Raw genomic sequence first — 22,483 nt, forward strand, 5'->3', positions numbered from 1 at the left:
ACTATCTTTTTGAAGCACCACTTGTTGCTCTGAAGAGAAGACTTGCTAATCTTTTTCTCTAAAGGATCTCAAAATTTGATAAATATTGTCTTTCAACAGCACTCTAGTCTTCCTTCATTTATGATGTAAGGATATCCAACTTAATAAGGTATTCCAAATAAATATTGCTGTGGTAATGCTACATTCTTTTGACGCAGAAATGGATCATGTCTGGAATTAAATGCTAGATATAAATTAGTGGATTGCTGCTGAGTTTTTGCATCCATCACCTCTGAGCTGCTTTTAATCTATATATTTGCTCATTACTTATACCAATTAACTACATGCTAATTTATAATATAGTAGGTCTTCAAGTTTTATAGGCTTTTTGGTTTTTTTTGGCATCAGATTCTTAGTGTTTTTCACTTCAAAAGCAGTGGGGGCAATGCTGTCAGACTTCCCTGTCCTATGATTGCTGATGGTCTGGAGATGTCTGTGATTATGTGCTCAAAATTCAGTCAGAGTCTATGCTGAGCTTGTGTGACCAGTCAGACTGGCTTGAGGCATGTTCATTCCTACAACAAGCAGTGGGTAAAGGGATGTGAAACTCCTACTGCATCAGAAAACCTCTGGCCCATGTGGCAGATGACAAGATGCTCATTTACAGCTCAGGCTGATCTTCCTCATCACTCTACAGCATGGCTTGAACTTGCATTTTTGAGTTGAGGAGGATGTGGTTTAGTTATTCTAAGTGTCCCAACAGTACCAAAGGGAATAAAGATTTATACTCCAGGCATCAGCTCCTCTTGGGTCAGTGTATTGATTAGTCAGTAGGGTAACAGATTTCAAACTGAATCTGATGAAGTTGCTAAAAAGTAGTGTGAGAAACGTCAGTCTGTCCCCCTTTTTGTGTCATCTGCTCAGTGGGGTATCTGGAATTTATACAGAGATGGATGGAGAGCAGAGTTTCCTTGTTCCTGCAAAATACTTTCATTCTCTTCTATGGAAAAGGGGAAAAAAAGTCTAGCTCATCTTTCTATCTTGATATAATAGACACAATTTGATGCACTGTGACCTTGATATCAGACATTTTTCTTTCAATAATAGAGGTGTGTAGTACTGAGATGTTCCCATGGAGATTAGTTCTGTGCTGCAGGCCATTAGCTTGTTTCCTTGGTATCAGTTCAGGGCACACTTATCCCTCAGCTTGTCCAAGTTAAAAAATAACACAGGGATTGACAGCTGGGCATGGGGTTTTCTTTGGTACTGTGCTTTGGAAGGAGGTGAGGTTATAAAATTTTAGGGAAGACTTTTAAGTAGCAGACATTCAACCTTGTGTGTGACTTAAGCATAATTTGGAGCTAGCTGAAAATTTGCATATTTTTCTTTCAAAAGGAAAGCTGAGATGATTGTATTTTCTTATGATGTTTGTGGCTAAGATTCTGGTTTAATCTCTGGGTAGTGATGCTTTTTTCTGTTTCTAGTACTCCATTTTTACTTGAAGGCGACTAGTGGTAAAGAGAAATTTAATATTAAGGAGAGTGGACATCTTCTAAGATAGGAAAAAGTTATTTTATTGACAAAAAATATCCTTTATTGATAAAAGATATCCTTCTGAAATATTACCTAGAGTTTATTTTTTTTCAATACAGGACAATGAGGGAAGATTTTGTTTCCTTTGACTTTATTTTGAAGACAAATAATATTTCATGCAACATATACTGAGTTTGATGTATTGCTTCTAGGTTGATACTTTGATACCTTGAGAATTGTAATTTAGGGAAAAGAACTAAATGGTTTTGTTTTTGTTTTTTACTGAATTAAGGTGGTTGTTTTCATAAGATATTTACTTGCAAGCTATGATCATAGCTGCTGCTTTAAAGATGGTTATATATTGAGTTAGTAAATGCCATTTGTCATCTGACAGCAATGCAAGTCCAAGTTTATTTACAATTCACAAAATTCAGTAACTCCAGCTGGTGTTGGAATCAGCAGGTGATCAGCAATGAGCTATTTCAAATAAATAGTTTGCAGATTACATTCACTTTCTTTTTTCCTCCCTGTTCTCCCTATTTCTTGCTGCATGTATCACTTCTGTAGCTTTTATTTTCAAGATCAACAGTTACTAAGCAAAAGAAAATTACCCCTGACTTTTAGGATAATGGGCTTTTGCTTGTAGTTGGAAATAGAGTTTGAGAAGTATTTTTTAGTTGCTGATGAATGCAGTTACTTTATGTTGTTGGTACATTTGCAGACCTGGAGTTCCTGTGACCATGCAAGCATTTTCTGAGGAAGACAGGAAGCTGTGGATGGAAGCTTTGGATGGAAAAGAAGCTGTAAGCATAACTTTTCAAATATTCTTTTACAGTGTAGTGGGGAATTCTCTCATGGTCTGCTTTCTGATCGCATTTATACTTTACTAGACTGGGATTATGTAGTTTGCAAAATGATAGATTAAATGAATAAAGGATAGAAGTGAAATAAAACTCAGGAAAGATGATCAACTTAGTAAAGCTCAGTGTAGATAACTGCTAATGCTGATACAAGTATTTTTCATTGTAATGACTGCATTGATTTTTATAAATGTTTTCCATCCCAATGATAATATTGGTGTTGTAGAAAATATCTAGTACAAGCAGGTTCACTTAGTCTTATGCTGACATGCTGCATTCCAGTGGCAAAACTTGCATGAATGAGTTACATGATACTATTATTTTGTTTTTTTAAAACCAGATAAAAAAAGTTCTTGTCAGTAGGACTGAGCCTGTACATGAACTTGTTTAATTTCTGCCTTGCATCAGGAAACGGGACTGAGATGTTGAATTAGAACACACTTTGTATTCTTGCAATGACAAATATATTGGTCTTTGTGGTTTTCTAGAAGTGGGGTTTTCTAGACAATGACACCATCATGTGTCTGCCCCAGTAGTCGTAGGTTGGATTAACCTCATTGTTACACTAAACTGGTTTCATTTGCTGAGGTGTTTATTACCACGTTATGTTGGCTGAGCTGGACTCCCCAATAAGTTTGCAGCTTCTGGGAAAGCCAAACTGGGACAAAAGTTCCAAGAATCATCAAATTCTTAATAATTTGGATGACCTTGAAACTATGGGAATTTAACCTGCAGAAAAACATAGGAACTTGGGGCACATAAATCCCAGTTAATTTCAGTGGCTGTGGCTGACACTGTTCTCAGGGGGCACAGACCTCTGATCCTGCTGTTAGAGCTGCTGGTGATGCTATGTTCTGGCTGTAAACAGCTGTATTTGTGCCTACTGAGCATTAAGATTGAGAGTATCTTTTTTTTCTGGTTTCGTGGAAATCTTTAAAATAATTTGTCTTTTTTACTCTTTTTGTTTTAGCTGCTCATCAACTTGAATAAAGCGAATGCAAAACCAGAGGGAAGTAAGTATTTGAATTATCATTAAGGCTGGTTCTGTTAATATTTTGCAGTTCAGAAGGGCAAAGGTAATTTGTTTGTTTTGTTTTTCCCTCAGGATCCAGCTAAATTATTTTACTTTCATTGAACATTACTTGTAGATTTTGTAATTAATGGGTCTTCACACTTAATTCAGTACATATGTAAGAACTGTAAGACTGGACATAAGCTGGAGAAACAGTCTGATTGTTCTTGCCAATTTACTTCATGCCTGAATTTGATTCAAGGGTGAATTTCTATGTAAATGCAACACAATTTCATAATCTAGATTGTGTGTAAATTTGTTAGAATGTGTAGGTGTTGTTTTAAAAGCAGTTGCAGCTGAATGTCAAGATCAGCAAAAAAGCTGAATTTGTGCATTTAAAAGATAAACCAAAATATGGAAGTAGAAGAGATGGGTTTCTTTAGACAACATTAGCTTTCTTCTGTTGGCCAAGTATAAGAGTGAAAACAGGTATCCTTCCTTGATTATGAGGCAATTTCTGCTTGCTTTTTAAAAAACTTGAAATTGCTGATTAAAGCTGAGTCTTGGTGTTATTAATGGAAATTTTTCCTTGGATTTGTCTTTTCATGGTTCAAGGCCAGGTCCCCAGGAGCAAGAAGGCCAGATGTTTGGGGGAATGGCAGTTTTGCAACATAAGCTTGTAAATGAACTTTTGATGTGAAGAAAAAGAGTAAGATAGGAGCAACAAAGGAATGCTGGAGCTCAGCTGTTGTCCTGTTCATGCATCTGCTTTCATGTAGTCAGATCATTAACTGCTGTGAAATGATATACATGTGTCCTGTATCTTTAGTGTGGGAATTTCTTTGGCTGAGGGTAGGACTCAGTAAAAGCCCTGCTGTTGATAATTATGTTTTTTCATGATAAGTACTTCCTTGTCCCATTTGGTGAACTCTCTCAGATGTTGTCGATGTTGCAGTAAGTACTGTTAAATTCCATCTTGCATCTGCCAACATGTGTAACTAATCAGAGATCCCATTCTTCAAAGGATGCTGCTGTGAACAGATTCACTGAAGCCACTATCTCCAGAACAAGCCTTTACTTTGGCTAGGCAGGCTTGTGAAGGAGAAAAGCAGAATTTCTTTTTAAAAAGTGATGTATTCTACCAATTTCAGAATATTTACAACATTGCCTCAAAAGTGCTAGCTTTATGATTAACTTCAGCCTTATTTTCAGTGAAAGACATAATTATAATGATGCTTTGAAGCTGTTGAATCCATTTCATTTTTTTTGTAGGTGCACAGTTGGATAAGATTGGGTTCACCATCATCAAAAAGTGCATCAGTGCTGTTGAAACACGAGGTAACGATCAACCCAACCTGTTGGAGAAGAGGTAGAAGCAGCTGGTCTGCTCTGTGAAGAAGGCTTGTGTGGTAAAGTCTGTAGAACTCTGGAAAAGATGTTACCATGGAAGACATTTCACTGATTACACTGACCAAGACAGGAGTCTGTCCAGTCCCATCCTTTTATGCATGGCTTTCTTTCAAGAAATGTGTTTGCCAGAAGTGCTCACAAGTGGGGAATAGCACCTCTGTTAAAAAAGGGAGCCAAGTTTTGTGCATAATAGCTAAGAGAAACCTTTGCTTTGCTGTTGGAACAGAGTAATTTATTTCAGTGTTTAATTTCTGTTCAGTCTCTTCAGGTACTACAAGAACAGTAGCTGAGCAGGCAGGTGATTAACAAAAACTGTTGAAGGACTTTTCATGGAGTTAGTACCACCCCAGGGACAAAGATGCTGTCAGGATTTATTGTTGCATATACTCATTGTTTTACTTCCAGAATTGGAGATGGAGGAGAGGTCAGTGTGCAGACAATATTCAAGAGGTATTTGGGATTGGTTTTGGAGAGGCTCTGGTAAAGTGTGTGGAGACCAGCCACTCTGAGGCTCACTGCATTGTATATGGCATTGTGTGGTTGTGGCTTTTAGAAAAAGAAATGAAGGCATGAAAATAGGTAAGGTTACAGTATGTTTTTCAGTTTGTTAGAAGCGATGTAATTTCTCTGTGTGCATTTAGGTTTTCTCCAAAACTGTTGACTTTCCTTCCTACTCCCAAAGGGGACAGTTAGAATTTTTCAGGAACTGTATCTTTTTTTTCTAGAGATCTGGTATTGCACAGGGCAGAATACTTGCATCTTTCTGTTTATCACAGTCCAGTTTAAATAAGATGAGCAGAAGAGAAGGTTCAACAGCAAGTTGCTGTCAGTGCAGCATCTTACTGAAAAAGTGTCTTCCATGTATACACTTGCTATACAATATTATTAGGAACACAAGCAGCCTTTGTGATACTTGGAATTTTGCATTAAACAGCAAGAAGTATCTGAAGTCCCTTTTTCTCTTAGACCTTTTTGTATCAGTCCTGTCTGATGCATTAAAGATGTTATTCCAGATTAGACCATATTCTATCTTGTGCTATTTTTGTTCATTCTGTTCTTTTGAATATTTTTCAGATAAGTTTGCCTGTCCCATCACTTTAGAATTTCAGTTACTGGCATTTACAGTCTGAATATTTGAGCAGGAAAACATTGCAGATAAATCTGGCATCCTACAGATAAGTTGTCTTCACTGCAAAACCCTGTCTCAGTATAGTCTGGATCTTCTCTTTACAGTGAATGAGGCAGATTTAATAAAAAGAGTAGCATGTGCTCATGAAATGAAAGGCTAGTTTTGGTACAGGTACAGGCTGCCTTACAATACCTCATGAATTCTCCTCACTATAAGCAGTGTAGAGTACACTGTATTTTGGTTTATTATTTATAAATGGGTTCAAATAGTTTTCTTCAAAGCTTTTTTTTTGCATGATTTCCTACAAGAAAAAGTGAAACAAGAATACAACAGTGGAAAAAATGTGATCACTTTCTTAATGAAATGACTATTTGGAAAAATATTTTCTGTTGCCTTTTTTTTTTTCCCTCAGGGCTGTGGGTGGATAAGTTAAACAGAATGGAGATTTAAGTTCACTCTGTCCTTTATGCCTTGATTTAAGATGTGTAGGGTGGTGCAAAGTATTTGTGTAGCTCTCTTGTTCAAGACAAATTATGAGCTTTCATGGGTTAGCAGCATGTCTCCCCATAGTGAGATCTGCCCTGGAACATATCTGGGAAGGAATTAAAGTTCCCCAAGTCTATGGAGACTTTGCAGCTTTGGTGTCCCCTTGTACAAGATGTGCAGTCAATAGAGTGCTTTGTGGTAAGTACTACCAATGAAAAAGACTTGTGTCTATTAGTTTTGTTTTATAAAATACTCAGGAAAGAAAATAAATCAGTTTTCCATTAATATTTCTTGTCCTGCTGTTCCAAGAATATATTTAGGTGGGGTGCTACCTTCTAGGAACTCAACAATCCACTTAGCTCAATTTCAATCCACTTGATTTTCCATTACATTTGAAGCAGTTGTTGATGATTTTCTATTTTGATTCAGAGCTTAACATCAACTTCATTTAAAAAACAAAACAAGTCAACAACTTCAAAACAAACCAAGAAAACCTCTAAAGGACCTTCTGCTGATGTCTGCTGAGCAAAAAAATGGAGGGTCAGGAGAGCATTCAATTGTTTGTTTCAAGAGTTTGGACAAACTGATGAAGAAAATCTATCAAGCTGAAGAATTTCCTACCTGCACTTTTTCTTGAAAACAATTTTTACTTGGTTGTTTTACTTTAATGATAACACATCAAAAGCAAGTTATATTCAGCAGGAGAAAACAGGACAGATGCTTCTTCAGAGATGGTGCTTGTGTGCCATGTTTTAATCTCTTTTAATCATAATGGGTGTGAGGTTGGCGTGGGTGGAAAGAGAGGACAGTCTAGTGTGGGTGGAAACTGAGAATAGTCTTGTCATGTCACAGCAGAAGTAGTCTGGTATTCAGAGAGAGAAGAGCCTCACAGAGATATTGAACATAAACTTGTCAATGGCTGGATAATTTTTTTCTCAGTTATGTTCTTTTTTATAATGCCAAGAAGGGAATTATTTGCTCTGAATGAACAGAAGCACAAAAATCAGTGGCTCGGTTAAAATGCGTGCGAGCTTCTGATTCAACATTGCCTTACAGGAGATTTGCTGTGCTTTACCTGGTAGGAAATGCTGAGGCATCAGGATATGCATCCCAGCTCACACACTGAGCACTATGCTGGTTGGATGTGCACCTGTGTTTTGTCTTGGAGAAAACATTCTGAAATATTTAATTTCTTATTCTCTACTGAGAATAATAGAATGGCATGGATGTTTATAGAAATATCAAAGAGCTGCTTGCCCCACTAGTAAAGGCTCTGTGCATGTTTTTGTGTGCAAATAGTTGGTTGTACCTTCTGATGGGATGTGATGGGTGAAGTTTGCCAGAGCAGTGTTTGTCTTGAGTTTATAACTACTGGAGCTGCCAATCTGAGCTGTAGAGAGAGATGGCAGCATTGAGCTGTGTGTCCAGGCTGGCTGCTCCTCAGGCAGAAAGTACATGGTGAGGAGGGAGTAAAAAGCCCTCTGTCATTACCTTGAATTTAGAGTGTCACTTGTATGGCTGTCTCTGTGCCATGGACTTTGGTATAAAAGTTGTATTTGCAGCTATATTGCAAGTCCGTGTCAGCCTCATGCACAATGCCAGTCACAAAGTAACCTTGCCTACTGCACAACCTTCCTTACAATAGTATAAATGACATATTGCTTACAATACCTTATATTTCTAAGTGTGTTTCACAAACTGTGTACCTGTGCCAAATCCTGGTATCAGGCAGCCAAACATCTTGAGCTAATGCAAATATGAAGGAAGTTGTGCTGCGGGGCTTCACCGCTCCAGGTTGCCAACAGTGGCAGAGCCGGCAGACACAGCGTCTGAACCCTTCAGCATTTCAGGCAGTGGTGAGCTATTCCTTGCAATGAGTCATCCTGTCAATTGTGTTCTGTAAATGCCAAGCATTATCAGTGGTGGATGTGCTGAAGATCTGAAATGTGCAGATTAAATCAGAAATGGGGCTGTTTCGAACCAGGTTTGTATATTTTAAATAAAACATCATTTGAAAGTATTTTTAAAGGTATCGTCTCAAGCTGTATTGAAATATTAATGCCTCTTTGCACTTCTTGATGTCTGTTAGCAATTAGCTGTGCTTTTTTTCAGGTTGATGAATTTGAAACTGATCAATTATCTGATAATCTCTATCGCAGACTCATGATTATTGCTGGAGGATTTTCATAGTTTCAATACTGCCATTTTTCAGACACTTCTGCATTATCATGTCTGTGTTAATACTGAGGAATAGGTTTTGTGGTTTAACCTTTATTATTTCTAAGCCAGTAAATGTATGTTTGGGATCAGCACATTTGGTTTCCCCCAGTTTTAATATTAGAAGCACAGGAAATCACAAATCAACTTCTGAGATAAGCAAAAGCTGAGCGTGACAGTGTTTCTTCAGCTTTTTAGCATCTTGCCTATGATGCAGAAGGCTTGTTCTGAGGTACTAAAAGTAGTAGAAGACATTGTACCAAAAAAAAGTGTGATGCATTTTGGCAAAGCTTGGTGTTAGTTTGGTACCAGAATTTTCCTGGACACCTCTGAGAAGTTTGAAGCAAAACTATTTGATGCTCTCAGGACAGATTTGTAGTGCATTCTTGTTTGGAGTGTATCAAGGACTATGTTGTTGAGTTTTATTTTTAGTGTCTTCAAGTGATGCATAGCATGCTATCATACTTGTTCTAAGGATCATTGGAAAACTTATTTGGTTGTGTGGATAACTTCCTATTTTGAGAAGAAGAGTGTTGTGGCCACATAGCTGGTTTTTTTTCAGTTAATTCTTTTGTGCACAGATGAACTGTGAGCATATTCCAGAGTTGTGTGTTTTGATGAGCACAGATAAAATGAAGGAGATCTAGCTTATTCTGTTAATTTGAGCCAGCTCTGAACCTGGCATCTAGCTTAAGGCTCAGCACCATTGCAGCAGTGCTTGCAAGCTGGGGAGAAAAAAGGACCAGTATTACCCAAGTGGAGCAAGGAAGCGAAGGAGCAGCTGCAGCTTCTCCCTGCTGGGATAGAGGAAAGAACAGTGCTGGCAGGGAGGAGTTCAACAGGCTCAAGGATCTGGGATGGCCAAGGAGGCTGCAGACTTGTGAGGGAGAGAAAAACATCAGGGAAGAGAGAAAAGATGCGGCAAGACTAGGCAGGAGGAGGAGGAGATAGAAAATGCCAAGTTCTCTCTACCATATTGAGAATTATTGCTGTGTATTATGGCTCTGTCTGACAGTAATTCATTAAAAGGCTAATGATTTTTACATACTTCATCTAATATTTATTTAGGAAGAAACTTTTTCTCATATAACTGGTTTTAATTTTCCTTCTCTCTGTTGAAACAGCTTGGTATTGAAGCTGGGAATTCTCCACAATTCTTCCTTTGTTGAATTATATTTTGAATAAGAATACCACATAATCTGTTATTTGAAAAGGTTTCCTTGGAGTAGAAACACGGGTATTTTGTGGGATTTCTACTCTTCCAGGGCAGTGTGATTATGAAGGTAGATTGTGTTTGTACATGGCTGCTTATTATGAGGCCTCTCAAACATCTGTGTACTATAGTATTTTACCTCCCACTATCTGGGCTCTGAAGCAATGCAGCAGACAAAGACTACCTTCTTTTGCCCTTTTTCTTCCCTGCCCTTTCTCTCCCTCCCGTTTTTCTTCAATTTATATTCACAATTTTACTTCCCTGGCAAAAGCAGGGGAAGAAAAGGGGTGGAGAAGTGAATGTATGTGAGATGATGGAATGGCACAGAAGAATGCCAGGAAAGTGGTCCAGTGTCCATATAGAATAGGAAAATGCTGTGCTGGTCATGGCTCCTCTGTTCATCCCAAGCAAAGCTGTTCAGTAACTTTTGGTGGTGCCTCTGGATGTAACTCCTCTGTGGACCACAGTGGGTTGGAATGAAGCTTAGTATCTTAAATGGAAAGCATTTATAAATTTGAAAAAGTACTGGTTTTGAACACTGGAAATAGGCTGAGGTTTTTCTTCATCCAAAGTGTTTTTGTCACCACATACAGCTGGGGGAAAGAAATGCTAAAGTTATTGAAGAAATCTTAATTTATCATTTGTGGGTTTAATTCTTGCATTATTAGAATGTGGCTTTTGATGTATCCAAAATACAATTTAAAAAATTTGAAATTAGGCAGTAGTTTATTTATTTATTTATTTTCAAGGAAAGCTTTGTTCCTGTTTGCTTCTCCTCTCACTTTCGGAAGTGGAATTGAGATACATGAAATCTTTATCAAAATATAACATGAATTTACCTTAAAAACAGGGTAACAAAAAGATTCTTGTTATGCTTCATTCATAATGTTGTTCTTGGGACTGTTGATACTATGTTGTCTCTCTGTCTTTGAAGAAAATTTTTTGCCTGGGGCAAAAAATGTAATGCTAAATTTGACTGTAGTTGATCTCACACTGCTTTCTTTTTTCTTTTTTTTTTTTTTAACATGATAGGTATAAATGACCAAGGATTGTACAGAGTTGTGGGGGTGAGTTCAAAGGTCCAGAGACTTCTGAGTTTGTTGATGGGTATGCCTCTATTTTACAAATATTTTTTCAATATTTTATTTCATGTTGTTTTACTGTCAATATTTAGTTTCCAAATCACCTGCCAGTAATTTGATCTAGTCCACACAAATAATCACCACATCATTCTAAGTTTCCCTACTTTAGAAAGACCTGGATTAGTTGGTATGAATAAATTAAGTACTGTTATGAGACATATAGGAGCACAGAATGTCCTTTTTTCAAGATTTATGGAAGTGGTATTAAAGCAGCCTAAGTTGAAGGATCAGAAAATTCAAAATACCAAAGTCAGGAAAGTTTGAAACTGGTTGCTTCATTGTTTGAAGTTTCCACCTTCCTTCTCCCTTATCTAAAATGTACAAATATACATACCATGTGTCTTTAGTTAATCACTGTGCAAAATGAGACAGTTTAAGCCTAGTGTTAAAGAGATATTTGGTTTAAGTGGAGGGATATGATATATGTATTAATAATAACTGTATTTTGAGGCAGAAGACAGATGGAGAAAGGATTTGATTTTGTAAACTTAAACGTCTTAGGCTCTTTTATACCCAGTTAACTACAATAATTCACAGAAAATTTTTCCTCCCTTTTCTTCCTGGAAATTTTGATGCATCTTTAATTCTAGTGACTGGAGTTCTCTTGCCACTCTGCTGTCCCTGGGGGAGGGAAAAAGAGAGAAATATTGGCACCTGGATGAAATCCCTTATCTGCCTGATATCTCTCACCAAAGTAGTAGCCATGACTGCAAAATGTGCCTTGTTCCCCCCTTTCTTGTCCTGAGCAGTGACAGTACATGCAGTCAGACAAGACCACTGGGATTAGTTCATTTTTATAGAGCTTCCAAACCTGTCACTTGACAGCAAAGGTCTGATTCTCAGGGATTCATTGGTATGCAAAGAAGCTTGTTTGCAGTTTGCACCAGGCTCTTCTCCAGAACCATGCATGCTCCATCTGTGCTGATAACACAGTGTTCTTTGGCACTGCAAACTGAAGGAAGCCAGAAAGTGAATTCATTTCGTTACCCCAGACATTATGTGAATGACAAAGCGCTTTTATATTATATGCTGCTGTCAGTTCAGTGCCACCTGTAAGACTTTTTCTTTTCCTTCCTTTATTTTTTCAAACAGCCTGTCTCTTCAGAAATGATAAGACATCTTGAGACTTGAGGACCTGCATGTCATATCAATCTGTCATAATGACCTTGCTAAATATTAATTTATGATGTCTTACTTTAATCAATATTAACAGCACCCTGAAGTACTCCATTAGTAAACCTTAAAAGTATTATAGAAAAAAGGCTCTTGGAAATACGAACTGGGATTAATAAAAATGACTGATCTATAACAGATTTTCATAGATGTTTATCTGTGTTGGGGTTAGCCTCAGTAAGCAATAACCATCTTTAGCCATTGACCATGGGAAGAATGACATGCTGTCATTCAGAGAGCCTTGATTAAATGCATTTGATATCACAAGATGCTTTTCAGTTTTATTCTTGCTGGCTTAGCTTGGGTGTGCAGGTCTGGCAGGCAGATTTTCCTTGCTGCCATTATTGTTATCCAAATTAAATAGATTCAAGTTGCCAGTAGTTCAGTAGCAGCTGGAAGAGTTTACTGGGGATTCCAGCATCTGCTTTTAGTTACTTTTTAAAATCAGGAACGTTTTTTGCCATTCCCAAGTTTCATATATTTATTTTACATAGGAAGAATACAGTGGTATCAAGATGAGGCAAAAAACTGAACAGGACAAAGTTAGGGTGCAAGCAGGTGCTCTTTTCTGATGGTTTGTTGAAAGTGATCCTATCTCTGCTCTTTATCTATCTGTCCTCAGAGGAGAACAAAGAGGGTTCCTTTTTGATATACAGTGGTACAGAGAATTTAAAATGACTGATTAATCTTTAATCTTTTGTCTCTGGGCATACTCTCAGATACCCTTTTATATGAAAGATTTTTCAGAATCATAAAAAACTCATATTAACTTTCTGTATTTTAAAATGTTTGATAAGATTTCAAAGTGTTTTAAGCTACCTATCACTGACCATGAGGTTCACAGTTGGAAAGACATGATGTGAAAAAAGTCTTCCAAATGGTAACCAGAGACATAATTTTTTTTTTTTGGGTGTCTTTTTCAGAATATTTTCTGTAGAATTTTGGAAGGTAGACTAAGAGTCAAGAGAGTATGAAAAGACTAACATATGCTTTTTTCATACTATGAATGCATAGATTTTTGTCTGTAATGCAAAAATCTAGTGGAGCTAAGTCTTTGCAAAATAAGGCTTAGCAATCAACTACTTAAAAAAAGACCCACAATTAAATTTACAATTAACTTCATTCATGAAGTTATCTGTAACTGGTATTGTGCTGTTTTGCAGCACTGATCTTGTTTAAATTTAAAGGGAGGCACCTGGTGAGGAAAGCACTCTCTACCTTTTGATGTTAAATTGACCAGATATTTCATTGTAAACAGGGATAGAAAGCTGGAACTTCCAGTATGATGGAAATGAGTTGCAAGCACTGCAGTGTGAGTTGTCAGCTGTCAGGAGTCTCAGATCTGGAGACTCATCAGGACCCCATTCCTGTTTCATTGATGATCTGTGTTATGAACCTGCCGTGGCTCATTTCCTACATGCTGTTACATAGATCTTGTACAAGCCACTGCATAGATCAGCTTTCAGATGGACCATTGCCTGTGGGAAGGGACTGCTGAGGATTTGCAGTTTCTGCTGATGAGTTCAGGTTTGATTTCTGATGCTGTCTGGTGTGAAAAATGCCAGATATTACAAGTAGCAGGAAGCTTTTCAGGTACTTCTGCCTTCCCCAAACCAGGTTTCAGAACAATGGTGTGGAATTCCTTGTTATTTTATATACACTAGAGGACAGTATACATGCACATCTGGAGTGGGCATGTTGCATATCAGAGTAGAGAGAGTCTCCTCTTAACCAACTTCAGTGACCTGGACAGTTTTTATAAACTCTGGCTCCCTTATTGTCAGAAAAATTTGCATGAAATTTAGAGCTGATCTGTTAAAAGCTGTTCCTTAAACATGAACAGTTTTCCAGGCATGAAGTTGCCCTTCAGTGCACAGTGGCTGTTACATGAACAAGTAGCATGAAAACAGATGGAATAATTTTTCTTAAAATCTGGTTGAAATTCCAGTCCCTACTGAAATGGGATGTTTGAAGTAGAGGGGAAAATGGAGCAGAAATAGAAAAATTAATAAGGTGATAGAGTGGCAAGCTATGTAAAGCAAATGTCAAACCAAAAATGAAGAACATGTCTTTAAATCATGATGGCTTCTGCAGTCAAACCAGAGGTTTGTAGCAGGGCTGGTATTTTTGGTTGTTTTTTTTTTTTTTTCCCCTGCAAGAGGTAATGAAATGTTTCGGCAATACCTTCCATTTTTTATTTTAAGAGGCTCGCTTTAGAATTCAGACGCCTCTTGTTTTCCTCCCAAAATTCATCAACAAATTTCAATGAACACAGTACATACTTTGAATGTAAAGGAGGTTGATGATTATGAAGCAGCTATTTAAAAACTGGATGTTGCATGGTGGTTTAGTAACAAAGCCCCCATAGATTTTGTAGCTTCTGATGTGATGGCAGTTTTTATTTAATTAATTCAGGAGACAAATTTTCTTCTCAAAAAAGAGAATTTCAACATGGAAACAGCTAGCATGCTAAAAAGAGAAAAAAAGAAGCTTATATCTGAGACAATTCTGAGTATTTTGGGTGGTGGTTAGCAAGTAACAGTTTGCTAGAAAATGTTATCTGACCTGTATTTTAAAATGAGATTTAAATAATTGATATAATGAGGGAGAATATTCAGTTACAGAAATAATTGCTTGGCACAGCTTTTAGAACAAAATTATTTAGTCCCGGTAAAAGGACTGCACCTTTAATCAGGGATCCTAATTTGATTTTTTAAATGTGTCTGTCGTTTGTCTGACAAGCCAAGTAACAAATGAATCCTGAATCTTATGAACGGCTCCACACGTAATCTGTGTCAGCCACTGCAGAGACTGAGGGAAACGTGGGGCAGTAAATAACACCAGGGAAGTCAGCAAACATTGGGCTGAGCTGCCCATACACTTGTGCTCTTATTGTGTCAGCTAGCTATGGCTTCCTCTTTTGAGGCCAAAAGGGTTTTTGTTTTTGTTTTTTTTTTGATTGCAAAACATTCCAGTGTGCTGTGCTGTTTTCAATCTGTCAAGAAGTCTTCAACCTGGTGGGTCAGTCAGGCAAACATTTTGGTTGGGTCTGTCTTGTTCTGAGACTCTACCAGCTAACCTGGGAGAAGGTGTGAGTTCTGTGGGCCTGACAAATGGTCAAGCAAACAAGTATTTCTTGTCCAGTGGGTAAAACTGATCAAGGCAAACATTCAACAAAGACTTCTTTTGGTAGCACCTCCTAAAGGTTTTCACACAGTGCAGAGGGACATGGTGCACTTTGAGTGCTCTCATCAACAGTTTACAAGTAAAACTATGGAAATAATTTATCATTTTAAATAAGAAAGAAAAGAGTAAAAGATAAATTCTTCTTAGAGGGTCTTTTTTCCCTAAACTGTTTTTGTGCATCTTTCTGTGTTTGTGAACATCTCTCTGTTTAATTAGAAGTGTAAAAATTTCAATTGCTCTAGACATCTTTTTACATGAGAGTGATTTTTAATCCTTCATTAAAGAAAAAAAAAATAGCAGTAAATAGTTTTAAAAACAAAATAAGAAAATAGGATTTAATAACAGGTTTGGATATTTGGTCTTCTTTATACCACCAAATAATAATAAAAAGGACGTTGCTTCTATGCTCATGTGATCAAACACTTAGTGTTAAAAGTCAATGTCTTGCTGTTCATGTAGTTCATACTGATTTAGAATTCCCTTTTTTCATGTCCCTTTTCTCTTTCTGGTTATTGTCTAGATTCAAAAACCTGCAATGAAGTTGACCTGGAAAACTCTGTAGATTGGGAAGTGAAGACAATTACTAGTGCTATGAAGCAGTATCTGCGGTAAGGCTGTCTCTTGTTTTTTTATATTTTAGACTATGAATTCTTATTTTAGTACTCCTGTGCACTGTGTTAAGCTGCACTTTGCTGCATTTGGAATAGGAGCTCATTTTGTACAAAGACCATTCATGTTATTTGTTTTGGGGGAAGCAAAATACTTTAGCAATGCTAATACTCATGTTTGTATGAAACAAGTCCCCAAACACTTTGGTGTTAGACACAGAAGCATTTCACTGATGGTTCAGAAACCTGAAGTGTTATTAAACTTGCTGAGAGTCATTACTGAAAGTTAGCTAAGATGGTTAACATTTGTTTCCTTTCGGTGTTTGTGTGGTGGAATGAAAAGGAAGAAGGCTGTGAATTTTTTAATATTTTCCTCTTTTCTCTCCGACCCTTGCTCTGATGTTCTGTGTGCAATAGTAATATTTTGATTGTTACAGTTTTTAAATAAGAATTTAAAATATGTTCACTATTCAAATGGCTTTGCCAATTCCTGATAAAGCTGTTTTATTCAATTGCCTAAGAACATAAAATGTCACACTTGTAGTGTAACACAAACACTGTACTTTTAATCTGCTATTTTTATGAAATAAAATATTATTACAATCACTGAGTCCTGTAGAAATATTATAATGATGCAACTTTTACAGAGTATAGAAAAGGAAAAGTGTACACAATGAAGTCTTTCTCCCCTACAATATTTCCATATGAGTGTTTACTCAGATATTCCATATGTCATGAGCATCAGTAAAGTCAATATAATAAATGATTTTAACTCTGGTGGTGGTGGTGGTTGTTGTTGTCAGGACCTTTGTGTCTTTCCAGTAAGACACTGACTAGTGATTCTTAGCATTTTAAGAAGTGCTAATGAAGAATGAATTGCACAGTATTTGTGCACAATCTTGGTGTTGAAACTGGAAAGTTATTTTTTGATAGAGACATCACTTCAGCTCATGGAAGGTGTATGGATGCATTTAGTCTTATTTTCCTGATAATACTAAGTTTTCCTTTTGTTCTAGAAATCATTGAATTTAAGGGCCTTTGTAACAATGGTTGTTTCCAGTATGAGGATTATGTTTAAAAGGTTTCCTGCTTAGAGTAAATGCAGCTAGAAGAAAATACAGTTAAATTTATTATGTCATCTTTGTTTTACAGAAGTCTTCCAGAGCCACTGATGACATATGAGTTGCATGGAGAATTCATCGTTCCTGCCAGTAAATATATGACTGTAGTTCAAATAGAGATCTTTTGTTTTTGTGCTGTTGTGACCACAGGAACACTCTGCAAATGCAATTTCAGAAAAATGCTCCCTCAAGAAATAATAAATAATTTAAGAATATGTTTTAATCAGTATTTAGTTCTAGTGTGTGTGATATATAATGTGAGTGCCTAGCACAGTTTTTACTTTTATGGAAAAACTTTTGGATTGCCAGTGTAAACATTTATTCTTATTATCTTAATTGTATAATGATAAGCATCTACTTAATCTGCGATGTTTTTTTTTGCCTTCCATTTATAAAGACTATGAAGCTTAGCAAACAAAGTACACTAATTTGAGCTCATTGGAGTCCTTAAAGCACAGCTGCCTGACCCTTGTTTTCAGTGCCTTGCTAGCTCTGCATGTAGGCTGGCCTGAATATTCCTCATGTATTAGAAGAAAGGCAAGAACAGGCCAGATTATACTGTGGCAGTTCAAATACAGACTTGGAGAAGACACAACAGCATTTGTAGCTCAGTTGTATGGTATCTAGTGTACACAGAATTTTTTTTGGAAGAGGATAGAGGGAAAATGTGTAAGAAAATTTTTGGCAAAATATCAAACAGATATTTAGCTGATTTTCTTTCCAGCCTGTAGCGCTTCTGGCAAACTATGGAAAAGCAAAATTAAAATAAACTTTGAGACAATTGCTTTATCATCTTCAGATTGCTATAATGACTTTCCAGGACTTCAGAATGTGTTTTCTTCTGGTCCTTAAAGCAAAATGAGAATTAGCTCAGGAAATTCATTGCCAAAGCACATGCTAGCAGGCAAGTGCTTAAACAAAATTCAACATCCTTACCTACATGGTGAGTCTTCACATTTGTATTGGAAAGTGTTAAAATAGTTTCTCTACTTCTGAAGTTTTGCCAGCAGTTTCTCACTTTATTTTTCTTTATTTTATAGTCTCTTTCAGTAAAGGAATTCAGTAATTGAAGTTACATGATTGAGACAGTACAGTGTTCATAAGCAGTAAACAGCTCAGTAAAGGAGCTGATTCTGGGGAGGGAAATTCAATCAACATTGCAGATCTGAGTTACAGTATACTCAAAAATAGGTAGTCAGTGTTGTTTCCTATGTTGGCTATAAAAAAACAACACTGGAAATAGCCTGGAGTATCCTTGTCTCTGAAACTATTGGAGTTGAAGCCAAAATTAAAAAGTTTTCCTTCAATTTTGTTCTCTTTATACATATCAGCATAGATTGAAACTATATGAGCTTTGACTGTGTCTTGTAATTAAATTGTTTAGCTGTTCTTTAATTAGAATTTGTGATCTCACATACATATGAAATAGCCTCACTTTAAAGAAGGCCTATTTTTTCTATTAGTCATTTAAGAAGCACACTAGAAATTAAACATTTTGCTTTTTGGTAGCCTTTTTCTTGCAATCTGTGCAGAGGTGCTCACTGCAAAAGAATGAGCTACAATCTAGAACTACAATCCTAAAATCTGAAGCAATATGCACTGAAGAAATCTGGTGGTATTTTATAGGAAATGCACATAGCAATCAAAGTTGCCCTAGAGGAAAGTGGGATCTGATCAGTGGTTCTCATGTCAAAACTTCTTGCATTCAGAATAAATTGTAAAACTTTCTCATTCTGTATTTTCTAGTAAGTGTTATTATAGGCAGTAGAAATACTTCCATTCCTCTCATTATAACCACTACAGAGATGTAATTTTGTGATTTAATGCAACTAGGAGTAGGAAGATGGTTTATTTTCATCTTTTACAGGTTTTTGTTTTCCTCTGTGTACAGTGAAAACTGTAGGGGCCAAAATTACTCAATTTAGCATGCAAGAGACAAAAATAAAAAGCTGTTGGCTTCTTTTTATTTCTGTACTGTACTAGACATGCCATTGTTATTCAGAACCTTTGTCACAGTATTCTCAGTAGGTTTTTTTGCATGCTTATTCTTCCGTGTCTTCAGAGGTCATTAAGTTTTCTAAGCATTAGGATCTGCATGCAGTTTCCAATGCAAGGTAGCATAAATGCAGTTTCATTAGGTGCACAGTACCAACAAAACTGAATTCTAATCATGAGGACAATCAGTTAATGATGCTAAAATGGAAAACAGCACAGTTCCTCTGTGTGGCACCAGTAACATCGCTGCTCACCTTGCAGTGTATTTGTAAGCAGATGAGTCCAATGCAGCAAAACAATAACTGCATCAATATCAGTCTTTAAAAATAGATGAACAAAGGCATCCTTTTGCAGGTGGATTGCAAGATAAGTTCTCAAAATAAGTAAATAAGTTGATAATTCTAGAACAATATTACTTGGGAAAACAAGGACATATGCTCCGTGTTGCTATGTTTGGAGATACATAAGTGGTGAAATGTGTGCAGTATGTTTCTGTGCAGGGGTGGGAGAAGGTTTATGTTTATGTGGATCTTATTTTAAATTTTTTTGAGATATTTATTTCTATATCCCATAGAAAGTGGGAGTCCTGAATCTCGAGTCAATGCTGTTCACTTCTTGGTCCACAAACTCCCAGAAAAGAACAGAGAGATGCTGGAAATTTTGGTGAAACATTTAGCAAAGTGAGTGTTATGACCTGCTTTTTTACCTTGTCAGAATTCTTGTCTTTACCTTTCTTTAACTACAAAAGGCTTTAGTGAAGTGTGGCTGGAGCTGAAGCCCATTTTGATGCTGTCATCCTCCACCCCAAGACCCAAATGTGCACAGGCAGACAAGACGTTTGACTCACGCTGTGCGTGTTTTGGCGGGAAAGGCAGAAATCTAAGACGTTAATGAAGCCATAGAAGTATTTACTTTAGCAGTCCTGCCAGCAGCTGAGGGTTTGATTGAAGTGAGAAAGGGAACATTATACTTTCTTTTCACAAATTCTGGCTGAGGGAATAGTGGAGATCTGTTAGCAAATTTCAGTTGGTTTCACACTTGCCCTGGTCCAAGGCTAAGTGCATTTTATATATTTAAGTTTGGTAAGAGACTGGTTTTGTTTTTAAGTTGCCAGTGGAAGAATGGCTTTTCAGTTTTCCAGAATTTAGTAAGACTTTATTTGAAGAAACTTTGCACTAAGTAGACTTCTAAAACATAGATTAGGGAAATGTAATGTTTTCATTTGTAGATTGCCGTTTCTAACAGTAATGGAAATTTTTCACAACCGATTTCCTGTTTTTTCCTTCAATTCTTTTCAAAAAGTGTCTCAAAGCATGCCAAGAAGAATCTAATGACTGTGGCAAACTTAGGGGTAGTATTTGGACCTACCTTAATGAGGCCACAGGAAGAAACTGTAGCAGCCATCATGGACCTGAAGTTTCAGAATATTGTCGTTGAAATCCTGATAGAAAATCATGAGAAGGTAAGTTTTGTTACATTTTCATATTTGTGAGCATTGTCTGAAAGAATCTATAGCCTTAATGGGGTTAAGCATGGAATTAGGTTTGACATTAAACCAATAATTTAATTCTAAAGAATATTCTTTATATACTGTGCACTTTTGGTTATTTATCCTTGATAATCATTCCTGTTCATAGGTGAACTGACATTTAGAATGCATATTTCCTGGCAGTGGTTGTGCTTCTGTGTGTATAGTACACCAGTAGATTTGCATTATGATATTTGCATTTGCTTTTTTTCTGAGCAAAAGTGATAAAAATCTGGAAAAGAGAAAGTCCAAGTTCAGTTTCTGGCTCTTCCATCAAGTACTTTGACCAGGGTCTGAAGTCATTGTTTTATGTCTTCATTTTATCTTAGAGTTCCCAAAGGAAAAAAGAAGACTTTACTCTTTTAGTTTTATGTATGAGAGAGACAGGTATTAACACTTCCTTTGTTTTCAGCTGAATGTGTGTTATTTTGAGCCTTTGTATTTGAGGTAGTACTGAAAATAGAAGTTGTTGTTGATGCTGTTGCTAAAGTTGCCAATTACTAATGTGCCTCATATGTACAAGGTACTGTCCAGGATATCACTGCATGTAATCTGGAGGATCTGAAATTAAAAATAAAAATAGTAAAATAGTCCTTTACTTGTCTCCTTATTTGGGTACTCCTTTGGGAGTCCCATGTGCCTAAGCTGACTTCTGTAACTGGATGCTTATGGTATTTTGTACTGAGAGCTGGACAGCATTTACCTAACTCTTACTGTCAAAAAAAAAAAAAAAAAAAGGAAAAAAAAAAAAAAAAAAAAGTGCTTTGGAAAAATCCCAAGATGTGCTTTTTCCTCTTTTCTTAAGGACTCAGAGCATTGAAATTGTTATTTCCTTTAAAGGTTAACAGTGTTGAAATTGGCTATTTAAGTCAAGTGTTATCTACTTTAAATAATATATGTCTCAGGTTTTTCTGACAATGTAATTACACTCCCCCCTGATTGATACAGGCTGGGCAAAGCTGCTGTTGGCAGAGCTGTGTCCACATGGTGGGTTTTGTTGGCTTAGTTGACTTAGGGTGTAATGCTGTCCTCACACGCACACTGGGCAGATATGGTATTGTTCTGCTGGAAAAATACTGGGCTGCACATGTGGCTCAAGTTCTATACAATAAATATTCCAGGAGCTGTAAGCCATGGTATTAATTTTGGATCTTAGAAATGAAAGTAAACCTTGCAGTTGAGCTCATGATTTTAAAGCTATTGAGGTGACCACACAAATTAAAGAAAGTCTAGAGAGAGCAAGCAGAGACAGGGTGTTTTAAGAACATGTGGAGGTTGAGTTGTGTTTATTCAAATCACCACAGATTAGCACCATCCTATTCTTGTGCCAGCTCAGTCACATGTCTCTAAAAGCTGGACATCAGTTTTACATTTGAAACATTAGTGGCCTTTCTTGCTTCTCTGAAAATGCAGAGAAGTGAGGAATGGAAAGTACATCAGTATAATACTGCATCATTTTCCATAATTCTTTGGTATTATGCCTTCTTCAGAACTAGAAGGGTATAATTTTTTTAAAGAGATTTCTGTCATTTCATTGCCATTTCTAACAGTGAACTTGCCATCAGTGGTCTGCCTGCAGCAACCTCTCCCACGCTAGAACTGCTTCCAAAAATGAAGGCAGCCCCAAGTGTGACCTCTGGGTATTTATAACAAAGGCAATGGAGAGGTGTGTCGAAGCATTACAAAAATTTTATAGTCAAACTGAGTATGCTGCTTTTACAAGTGACCCATCTTCATTTAGGGCAGACCAAGGACCTACTTTTGAAGGCAAGCAAGTTCATTGCTAGTCTAATGTACATTTTATGTTGTTATTTTAAATTTCTATGCATTTTAGACTTTCTGAGAGTCTTGTATTAGATATTCTTATTTATAGCCCCAGTGAAGTCCTAGG

The 22,483-nt window shown here is 36.8% G+C and overlaps 1 protein-coding gene across 2 annotated transcripts in view; it reads left to right on the forward strand.

Moving 5' to 3' along the window:
- ARHGAP10 (Rho GTPase activating protein 10) overlaps positions 1-22,483 on the forward strand; it is a 135,001-nt gene that overhangs the window by 66,879 nt on the left and 45,639 nt on the right. For both annotated transcript variants that reach the window (XM_079305953.1, XM_079305954.1), the window contains 8 exons: positions 2,234-2,315; positions 3,343-3,385; positions 4,657-4,722; positions 10,872-10,946; positions 15,861-15,948; positions 17,101-17,159; positions 19,639-19,744; positions 20,367-20,526. In XM_079305953.1, the coding sequence (XP_079162079.1) occupies positions 2,234-2,315; positions 3,343-3,385; positions 4,657-4,722; positions 10,872-10,946; positions 15,861-15,948; positions 17,101-17,159; positions 19,639-19,744; positions 20,367-20,526 (679 nt within the window). The remainder of the gene's footprint in view (positions 1-2,233; positions 2,316-3,342; positions 3,386-4,656; positions 4,723-10,871; positions 10,947-15,860; positions 15,949-17,100; positions 17,160-19,638; positions 19,745-20,366; positions 20,527-22,483) is intronic.

The sequence above is a fragment of the Erithacus rubecula genome (genome assembly GCF_903797595.1).
Source record: "Erithacus rubecula genome assembly, chromosome: 5".
Classification (NCBI taxonomy): domain Eukaryota; kingdom Metazoa; phylum Chordata; class Aves; order Passeriformes; family Muscicapidae; genus Erithacus; species Erithacus rubecula.